Source organism: Haliaeetus leucocephalus, unplaced genomic scaffold (genome assembly GCF_000737465.1).
Source record: "Haliaeetus leucocephalus isolate CR32 unplaced genomic scaffold, Haliaeetus_leucocephalus-4.0 Scaffold173, whole genome shotgun sequence".
Classification (NCBI taxonomy): domain Eukaryota; kingdom Metazoa; phylum Chordata; class Aves; order Accipitriformes; family Accipitridae; genus Haliaeetus; species Haliaeetus leucocephalus.
In genome coordinates, this window is record NW_010972609.1 from 6,838,521 (window position 1) to 6,848,802 (window position 10,282).

The 10,282-nt window shown below is 38.5% G+C and overlaps 1 protein-coding gene across 1 annotated transcript; it reads left to right on the forward strand.

Annotated features, from left to right (window-relative positions):
* The first annotated feature begins 958 nt into the window (after window positions 1–958).
* On the forward strand, window positions 959–7,445 carry PRRG4 (proline rich Gla (G-carboxyglutamic acid) 4 (transmembrane)). The gene is made up of 5 exons (XM_010563907.1): window positions 959–1,064; window positions 4,119–4,282; window positions 5,553–5,601; window positions 6,341–6,476; window positions 7,223–7,445. Exons 1-5 carry the CDS (start codon window positions 959–961, stop codon window positions 7,443–7,445), a joined length of 678 nt encoding a protein of 225 aa, XP_010562209.1.
* Window positions 7,446–10,282: the final 2,837 nt, after the last annotated feature.

Here is a 10,282-nt window from a genome sequence, read left to right on the forward strand (position 1 = left end):
CCCTTCTCCCCGCCGCCCCTTCTCCCCGCCGCGGCGGGCTGCGGGACGTACCCCGGCGCTGGGCGGGGGGGGCGCTTTCCTGACTGACGCCTCCCGCTCCCCCGGAGCCTGACCAGCTCTCGAGTCGGCTCCGGCAGCGGGGGCCGGTCCCGCGGCGAGGGGCGGCAGAGCGGGCTTTCCTTCGCGGGGGGCGGCCGCGGGCTCGGGGGGCCGGGGCTGGAGCAGCCGTTGGGGGAAGCTCCCGGCAGGGCCGCAGGGCGGTTCTCCCTCGGCGTTGAGGGAAAATTCCTGTTTCTACTTCCCAAGAGTATTTCCCCAGCGGGTGGTCGGCGCAACGTCTCCGCTTCGGGCGGCGATCGTGTTTTTCCTCTGTTGGGCGTCCCTTGGGAGAACGTCGGTCTGTCTTCGTTCTTACTTTCCACAGTCAGCCTAGGTGGGAGAGGGCAGGCTCTCCTCTGGCGTCTTGGGCGTGAGGAGGCTGGCAGCGGCTTTCTCCTGAGAAAATGGTTTCTGTACGTCCCTTCACGTCGGGTGGCTTTTATAGCCCGCTGTAGCTGCTCTGGCAGCAAAACCGTGGCTGTCCGAAGTTTCCGAGCGTACCGGCAGCCCTGTGGGTGTGATCCTTCCCCGTTAATTTGCCAGCGAACCGGGCTGGTGCTCTGCTGAGCCCCGTCCCCGGGAGAGGAGGGCAGAAGGTATTGCTGGCTGTGGGGAGAGGGGCCCGGGGACACGCGTGGGTCTTACGCAACGAAAACTGAGCAAGAGGCACGCAGGACCAGTTTGGAGCGGTGTCTTTCTTCTTGGGATCCATTAGCCTTAGCTGCATGTAGGTGCTTGCGTTAGATTACTTCATTTACAGGATTCATTCACGGTTCATCACGGACACTGGGGAAGATTGCATTGTCTTTTTTTTTTTTTTTTTAACTCGTGGTAGTTTCTGTCTGACAGGTACCACACCATGTTTGCGTTTTTGATAGTGCTGTGTCAACTGCACGTGATGATGTTTGCGTTTCCTCACTGCACAGGGAGATTAAATAACTTGAAGCAACCTGAACGAAAAGACGGTAACTTACTTTTAATGTGATTTTATGCCTTCCAGAAATAAAACTGTATCTAACTTTGCTGAGAAATCTTTTTATGTATGTAAATAGTTTTGGTTTTGTTGGGTGTTTTTTTTTACTTCATTAAAAAAAATCAAGCTTTTATGCTTAATTTTAGAATATTTGAATATCTTTTGCTGAAATGATTGATAATTGACTTCGGTGTGGATATTAAGTATTTATCCAATCCAGTAGTAAGTGCAGATTGGGACAACTGAGCTTTCTCTAAGTTTCTAGGGTTATTGCCATTGATATAACCAGAACACTCTAAGTAAAATCAAAATTTCAGAAGTTTTAAATCTGTATTAAGACAGTACTGCTTTGGTACTATTTCAGCACAACAGTTTTATATTTAAAATTGCTTTGTATTTGAAAGGGTTTATTTGATTGTTCTTTGGGATTGGTATTTTTTCTCAATACCAGATCCCCTTACTACCCCTTGACAGATAAACATAGTGCTGCTACTGCAGTTCTTCACTTTGGAGGGAGGGAAGTGGAGAGGAATTGAGGTAAAAACAAATCAAGTTCTCCAGAAGGACTCAAGCACTACAATGCTAAGCCGGGTGATACTTTACATTTAAGCATCAGGGCTTCAAAAAGGAATTTGTAACTTAGCTGTCCAGTCTCCTCAGTGGATAAGGAGTGCTGAAACCTTAAGACAGACTTTAAAAAGTCATCACATTGAGGGGGAGGCTCCTTCAGGGCAGTATGTTGAACAGAAAACATGGCTAGCAGAAAAATGCTTGAGACAGGTTATTCATTAAAATTCATATTGCTCTGGGCCATAAAGTGTCAGGCTGCCTCTTTGCTGCGAGTTCTCTATTTGTTCTATGACAAATAGAATCCTCTTCTGACAATAGGCCCAGATCACACTCTCATTAAAGACGGAGTGAGTTGGAAAGAGAGGGGCCCAACTCTTTATCCAATAATTTAGCAAGTAGAACAGTTGTCAAGAGTATGGGATGCCTGCATTGAGAGGTTACCCCTTCAGCATTTTCTGAACATCTTTTACCAGCAGAGTTACTTTATTCAGCAAACTGCGTGGATGCATTTTTGATCAAATGCTAGGGATCCTAATGTGTTTAGCATTCTGTTGAACCAAGGACTGCAGAACTGCATTCAGTTCCCTCACATATAGGAGAGAATTCATATCCATCTGTTTCATTCTCCAAATACTATCTTAATCACCAGGTTGCAGGTAATTCGGAGATGGAGATAGGTGTACTTCGACCATGTCCTACAAAGTGAAAAAAGTGCAGATAAATGGATAAAGACTCTTCAAAAGAGAAAAGGAGCATGTATCGTGGGGAATTAGGGGTCCTAGGCTCCAGGCAGTTTGCTGATGCATTCCACATTAATTAAAATGCATCAATTATCTAAGTTAATTCAGAAGTATAGCTAATACTACTTGCATGGTAAGGAATGAAACACTTCTGAGCAAAACTGAAGATACCTCTTTCAGAAGACTGAAGTTATTCTTGCGATTTGCACTGAACCAAGATATTGATAATATTTTTTTCCATGTAATTCTTTCCCCTTTCCACTTGTGCATTTGTTTTTTAAGTCCTTCTCTCTGGTTACTCTTAGGTATAGCATAAATATTTTGAGCTTAGATTTTCTTGCAATTACTTTAGAATAACAGATTTCCCTTCCTACACAAATGTGTGCGCACGTGTGGCTCTTTCAATATATACCGTAGAATTCTATAAATTACATAAATATATACTCTAATATTCATTCAATATACTATAATATTAAAGACCTAAACAACCAATATGCAAGTTGCACTGCAATTTTCTTAGTTTTCAGAGAGCAAACCATTTTGAGATACCATTGCAAGATCTAACAGTAACTATTAGGGTAAAAATTCCTGAATGATGTGATAATCTAGCCAAACAAGCTAACAAGAACACGGAGCTAATTTGTAGCTGAATAACTTTATACAGACTCTCATCTCCTTTTTTAGCCGTCTGGCTTGGTGTGTAACAATGGTGTTTCTGCATTACACTTGCAAAAATAATCCTCTAGTCATTTCACTTAACCAAATAGTCTGAATTTCTTGGAATACAGATTGGGCTTTCACTGAAAACCAAGCCAGAAAACTAGTTGTGTCATATAAATTTTTTTTTTTTTTTTTTTTTTTTTGAGAAAGAAGCTGTAGCAAGAACAGGCTAAAACTTGACTATGGAAAATGCCTGGTGAGAAAATGCATTCCTGTATTCCAAAACCTTTTATAATTTCACTAACTCTTCTGGAATCTCACCTTGCAACTTATTCCATGAGGCCTCATGTAGCCTGTAATATGCACAAAAGAAGAAAATAATTAAATGTCTTCCAAAGTGCCTGTTGTCAGTAAAATTCCTATCATGGACTAATTTAAAACAAATAAACTTGGCAATATGCCAACCTTTAGATAAAACTTGCTGCCACAACTGTGAAAAGAGAACAAATGTAAAACGAATAGGGCTCTGCTGCCATGATTTAAAATCCAAATTCCGTAAAGAAAATTTGGAACTCACAGATAGCAGAATATTGATAAATGTATATTGAGGATTCTTCAGAAGAGATTTTTTTTTCATCCCCCCCCCCCCTTGCCTCCTTCCTCCAGTAGGCCAGTGTCTTGCTGAGTTTGGATCTGACTGAATTTCTGCTTTATGTGACTATGACTTTGTTCTTAAAAGCTCCAGTAAAAAAACTGATGCCCACATCCCAGAAGGAATAACACCAAAACTTGAACAACAGCTGTCATGAGAATCAAATTCTGTTGGCCAGTATAAGGAATACCAGAAATCCTTTATGAGAAAGGAAAATATGTTTATTTTATATTGCATAGTTAGAAAAATTAACAGCAAAGAAGACATTTTAGGAGGAGACCTTGATGTTTCTTTTTCCTGTATGTAGTTGAGACATGCTAGGGGAAGAAGTGGTCTCGATGTGCTCCTTTAGGATATTAAACATTCTTTAAAAATAGCAAATTTAACTTTCCTAACTTGTTCTAAATCAACTTTTTTTAATTAGTGTTTACATCAGAAAAGGAGGCCAATTTATTCATTGGACGACATCTTCTGAATAACAGATTTGATTTTGAAGCATTCACAGCGGATAACCTGGAAAGAGAATGCTTTGAAGAGCTGTGCAATTTTGAAGAAGCCAGAGAAGTTTTTGAAGACCCCAATAAAACGGTAGCTGTTCAAACTGAATTTAATATATTGAAGGAGGTTACTGACTAAATCATTACTGTATCTAAATACTGTAGCCCTTTGGAAAACAGCACCTAAAATGATTGCTTATTTTACTGTAAAAGTAGAGGCCCCAATTAGATGGGGTTATTGCTCAAGATACGCAGTGAATACACTTGAATATGTACTACTGTCTAGAAGACTTTAGATAAGAGCTCCAATTCTGCAAACGAATATAAATGAAACTTCAGAAGTACTACTTGTGGATATACTTACAGGTGTTTTCAGAATCTTTTTTTTTTTTAGTAACTTCTTAGCATCCAATTTGAATGTGTTCCACATGCTGTATGTATTAATTGGCTGATCATGTCCTTGTGTCATGCCAAAGAAGCGTTTTAGAAGAGAGGAGTACAGAGCAAATCTGCAGTTCAGCTATTGCTGAGTATTCCTATAGCATTATCTTCTAAATTGCTACCTATATACAGCTTGGAAGAAACCTGGTATAACAAAAAGAGAAAAATACTTAAGAAACCTTTCAGCCCAATAATGGAACGTGATGATTGTTTGCAGTCTAGACGGCTCTTGCTGCATGCAGCAAGACTCTTCACGATTCTAGGTGTGCTCTGTGCTAACCTGCAGAAAAACCAAGGAATACATACTTCTGTTCTGAAGGTGGAAATGTTAGTTTGCCATTGCTAGCATTTTCCTAAGAAAAAGGTGAAAGTGTTAAATTGGAATCTTGATGGGAGTTTTTTGCTGGGTAGCAAAAGTGGAAATTACAGCTAAACCCATTTAATGCATAACAGTCACGCAACGCAAAGGTTTTCCTTTTCTCTTAAATGAATCCCATTATTTTTCCTAGCTGATATGAATTCAAATAGTGTTCATGCAAATGTTGGATTCTTAAGAACTCGACTTTGCCTTATTAATACTCTTCTGTAGGGATTTACAAAGATTAATTGTAAGCATTTTTTTAGTGTCAGAATATGTGCTTTCTACTATAATCGGGCAGAAATATGAGGTAATGTTGGACAGTTAAATGCACTTCTTTCTTTCACCAGCTGGCATTTTTTCCTTTGTGACATTGTAATATTTATGCAAACTTCAATGTATGAGAAAAATATGGTGGGATAAGCAAGTACAAATCCTTCAGCAGGAGTTGCTTCTGTTCATGCCATTGTTAAATTTTGCCCACAGTACTATTTAAAAAAAATTGTCAATAAGCCTGTCAATTATCTATTTCATATAAATCTGATCCTTTGTGTTTTTATAGATGGATTTTTGGAACGACTATTCAACTAAAGGACCTAAAATAAAAATAGGCAAGTCATCTTTTTTCTTCTTTTCTTATATTGCAGTATTTTGTGTTTGTTATAATAGTACATTCTTAAAAATACACCATGCATTCAGTTAGCAAAATCAGAATTGATCTTTTTACTGAAATTCACTGTGAACTGTGCAAGTATATTGCATTGTCTGATGCAATAAAACATACTCACTGAAGCATCTTACTCCCAGTGGGCTTCATTATAAGTCTGTAAGTAAAAACAATGTAACTTTCTTGTACATTTCTTTGTTTTATTACACAATCAGTAAATTTGCAGTAATTCTGTAGCTGCTTTCTGTGGTTTGGTTGTGTTTGTTCCTCTCCTCTCCCTGCCCCCTCTTTCTTTAATAGTAATATAACAGTCTGATTTAGGTTCAGAGTAGTCTTATGCCAGATGTTTTATTAGAAAAATGGTCAGTATGACTTGAGGGAAGATCTACAGCCTGATCAAGGTCACAAGTACACGAAGTAATATTTGGAAGGCGTTAGAAGACGGACATCTCAACAGTTTTATGTACAGAAAAGGGAGTATTTACTCACTTTTGCTTTAAAGATGACTGTGAATGATGCTCTTGGGTTGTGTTGCACAGATACTATGGCTTCGCACAGCAAGCTAGATACTGGTGGAAAGGAACAGGCTTATAGCACAGTGAAATTAGTATTTTACAGTGTATACAGTATACTATGTAGATGGAAAGAATGCATAATGAAAATAACCAATGTTTTATCTTCAGGTGATGAGGCACTACAAAAGATTAATGTTACAGGACTTCTCATCAGTCTAGTTGCTGCTGGAGTACTGTTAGTTATAATTGCACTGCTTATCTTCTACTGCTGCAAAAGTAGATGCAAATCAAGGCAACCACCACGGTAAGGAATTTCACTGCTTTAAAAAAAAAACAAAACAAAAAACGCCAAAACAAACTCTTGCTTAAGAGTGGAATTTAAAAACCACTCTGCGTTGGTCTAACTGTATTCTCAGAGAATCCAATGGGATTTCTAGTTTTTAGTTTTCTGGAACCAAAGTTACGTGACACTAGCAGCAGTTATGCTGGTTAGTAACATAACAATGTAAAAACAACACTTGCATGGCTGACATACCTTTGGGTGTTTTTTTCTTTGTGTGTGTTCTTGGTTCCAAAATACTCTTTATTAAAAGATGGAATCATTTTAATAGGTTGGGGCCTGCAATGGAAAGTCTAATGTGTTCTGTTCACTCTCTGAAGTAGGTTGTATGCTCTTTGTGGCATGTAGTCTACCTCAGATGTGAAATGAAGTAGGCTGGAGGAAATACTTCTTTACCAATTCTTTAGCCCCGCTTGTTCCTTTATCCTAAACTTGAAAGGAATACAAGGGGATTCTGTGCCTCTTCCCTATAAATTTCACATTACTGAGCTATTCTTACCCTGTGGTTTGGAGAGAGTATTTAGCTTCTGGTCTTTATGATCATTGAAGGCAAGTGTTTTCTGTTGTGGGGTTTGGGTGGGGTTTTTTTGTGTTTTTTTGGGGTTGGTTTGTTTTTTTGTTTAGTGTTTTTTTTTTCCAAGTAAGGCTTTATATTCTTTCTTCCCTTTAAAACAGAAGCTGCCATTTATAATGCTGTTAACTTTGTTTAGGTACTTGCATTATGTAAGAAGACGTAGTTCATCTAGCATCTTCAGAAGGCATGAAGAATTTTCTTTAAACCCACTTCCTCTCAGAACTGATGATTCAGGACTACCAACTTATGAGCAAGCAGTTACTTCAGATGGACAACACAATGTGCCACCACCTCCTTATCCAGGGCCCCCAACAGGGGCTCGGGTGTTTAAAAAGTCTATGTCACTTCCTGCCCCTTAGTCACAAACCTCCTTCTGGGGTGAGGGGGGATTACTGAAACATAACAAACTTTTTTAAAAAGTCTGTGCTACCTTGCATATTGCAAGACAGTTTACAAAAATGTGAAAGATCTTTAGCACAACTAGGAGCAAGTGAAGGTCCCATTTGGGAAAAGAGGTGATCTGTTGCAAAGGCTGCAGGACTGTTCTTTGCACAAGGTTATTGCGCTAAGAGGAGGGAATGCATAAAGAGTGAGTCTTGTACTGCCACCCTCTTCTATATGCACTTTGAGCCATCCCATCATACTATTGATGTTTCATTAATAGTTTCATCTCTTTTTTCTTCAGAAGGAACAGTATTTTAATTGGTTTTATTGTCACTAACCATTTTTTGTGACTATTAATACTTTAAACCACTGTAAGAAGTCTGCTTTGTTGTTTGATATATTCACTTCATTGCTGTTGAATTATCTATTCATTCTAGTAATAGATTTGAGTATGAAAACTATTTCATGATTTGATCTTTCAAATGTATATATATTACTGCTTCTGGATTACAATGGTTTGTTTTAGACATTGCTGGTTAACACACTACTCAATGTGTTTTATTTTTGTACTTTCAATTTTGGATGAAAAGGAGCCATTAATTGCATGGCACACTACCCATTCAGACAAAGTATATTTTTATCAAATGGTTTTGATGTTCAGCACTAAACACCAGGTCGAAGTGAATAGGTAGAGAGGATGTTAAGCAAATAGCTAGAGACTTGTCCCTTGTTAAAAAAGTACCCACCTTTCACAAATAATGTTTCTCTTGCAGTTTAAAAATTTAAATGTTGAAAAAGACATTTAGCTTGGGGAATCAAAGGCCAAACTACCCCACAGGAGCACTTTGTGTCAGTATGTATTGCCCTACTGGCATGACAAAATCATACTTTTAAGTAGCATGTAATATCATATTAGGTAAATAACCAGTATCCACAGAGCAATAGTCATGAATTTCAGGGAGTTACTGGTTAACTGTATCAACCCAATTTCTGTATCTCCAGTTGTAGCCACCCTTAATTTTACACCTTATTACAATATCAACCCCCAGCATTATGTGGCCTACAGATCTTGCGGAGCAAGTCATAGACCAACATTGCTGTCCCTTTACCTCCTAGTCAAGTGGCACTGTAGTGGAAAAGGCTTCCCATAGCCACAGGAAGCCATATTAGAGGGTCTCACAGAGAACATGTCGGGCTGCTGTTTTCTTGTATTACAGTAGCTATATAGTTGGACACATGCAGTAAAGTTTTTTAAGAAGCAACAAATACCACCCCCCCACCCCCCCATTTGACCAATACTGGCAGCAGCAAAAGGTATTTTAATTTGGTGCCTAAAATGCACTTCAAAGGCTGAATATTTATATGTAACATTTCACTGATTTTTATGTTTTTTAACATGCTAGTGCTGTTGAGTAAGATGCGGAGATTTGCTGTGAGAGTTTTAATCTGTAAATGCTTTTGTAAAGAAGAAAATGCTCCAAATCTTGGAATATGAAGAGGGTACATTGAAAATGCTACACAAGGAGGTCTTGCCCTTTGAAAAATACATACAACCCACCTGGTATCAGTGGACGTTTGACTGTGTTCTTATTGCTAAAGCTTCAGCTTCAGATTTGGCTTTTGACAAGTTGCAAACCTCTTTGCAGCTTCTTTCTTGTTGAGAGATGGGGGAATCCCCTTGTTGGGAGAGCTTCAATTCACTTTTGCCCTACTTGAAAAAGCATTTTTAAGTTCTTGGAGGTTACTATTCTGCAAGACTGAAATAAGTGGATTGTGCGAGATCACTGTTGATAACCAAAATACAGAGTTATGATGAATTACAAGCTTGCAAAAACATTTCTCCCATATTTCCTTTTCATTTAGCTACCAGTTTTAAAATTTGTTAATGTGCATCTTGAGCTATAGAGCACGCTTTTCTCTAGATTTTTCCTGGGACTCAAAAATTGCTAATTTAATGGGACTGATAGGAGCACTTTCAAGGAAAGGGATTTCACAGGGCTTGTGAGAGTTCAGGTTCCGTAATGTTACTACAGTGATGTACACATCTGGCAAAGTCATGTTTTAAATAAACTACAGAAATTGTACAGAAACCTATTTAATCACTTGAAATTTGATTCTTCTCCTATTCCTACAAATCATTTGCAAATGATTCCATGCAATGCAAGCAAAAATCTTGTTCTTCATAATTAATAAAAAACCTTGACATGGTATAACTGTTAAACATAATGCTATAGCGTTTTGGGCAGTAAACTGCACCTTGTGTAGGGAATAACACTTCAAATTTACTCAAAGAAGCTGCACTTAAATCCTGAAGATATTCAAAATATGCAGTGACTGACATTCAAATACTGGTTGCGCAAAACACGACGATTTGCAAGACACATTCTGCTTATTTTAAATAAGGAGCAATGTTTAAAATTTAGTTGAGAATAATGTAAACTTACCTCTCCTTGTAAAGGGAGAAAATTCCTTTGAATGGCAGTTGTTTGGGCTGAGTTTTTCTTCTTTCATACATTGACTCCTGGCCCAAGATACTCTTACCTTGTACCTTGTCTCTTTTTAGAACTTCTGATTCATCAGGGTTAGCAGACAAAAAAAATCAACAAGAGGTAGACTATGGTGACTTGTGAATGCAGAAGTGTTGCCACATTTCCAAATTTTACATGCAATTTCCTTTGAAAATGCAGTTGCTATTAGAAAACAGCATATTTAAATGTCCTTAGGTGGGAAGAGGAGGTGGTGGTTGATTTTGAGGAGTAAAGCAGCAGCAAGTTTAATCTAATTTGTATACAGATGTAAATCATCAGTGTTT

Excerpts from the sequence above, each read along its gene's own strand:
- PRRG4 (XM_010563907.1), top strand. The coding sequence starts at position 959 with ATGTTTGCGTTTTTGATAGTGCTGTGTCAACTGCACGTGATGATGTTT. Across the intron at positions 1,065-4,118 it reads GCAACCTGAACGAAAAGACG|TGTTTACATCAGAAAAGGAG; the intron begins GTAACTTACTTT and ends TTTTTTAATTAG. Across the intron at positions 5,602-6,340 it reads AGGACCTAAAATAAAAATAG|GTGATGAGGCACTACAAAAG; the intron begins GCAAGTCATCTT and ends TTTTATCTTCAG.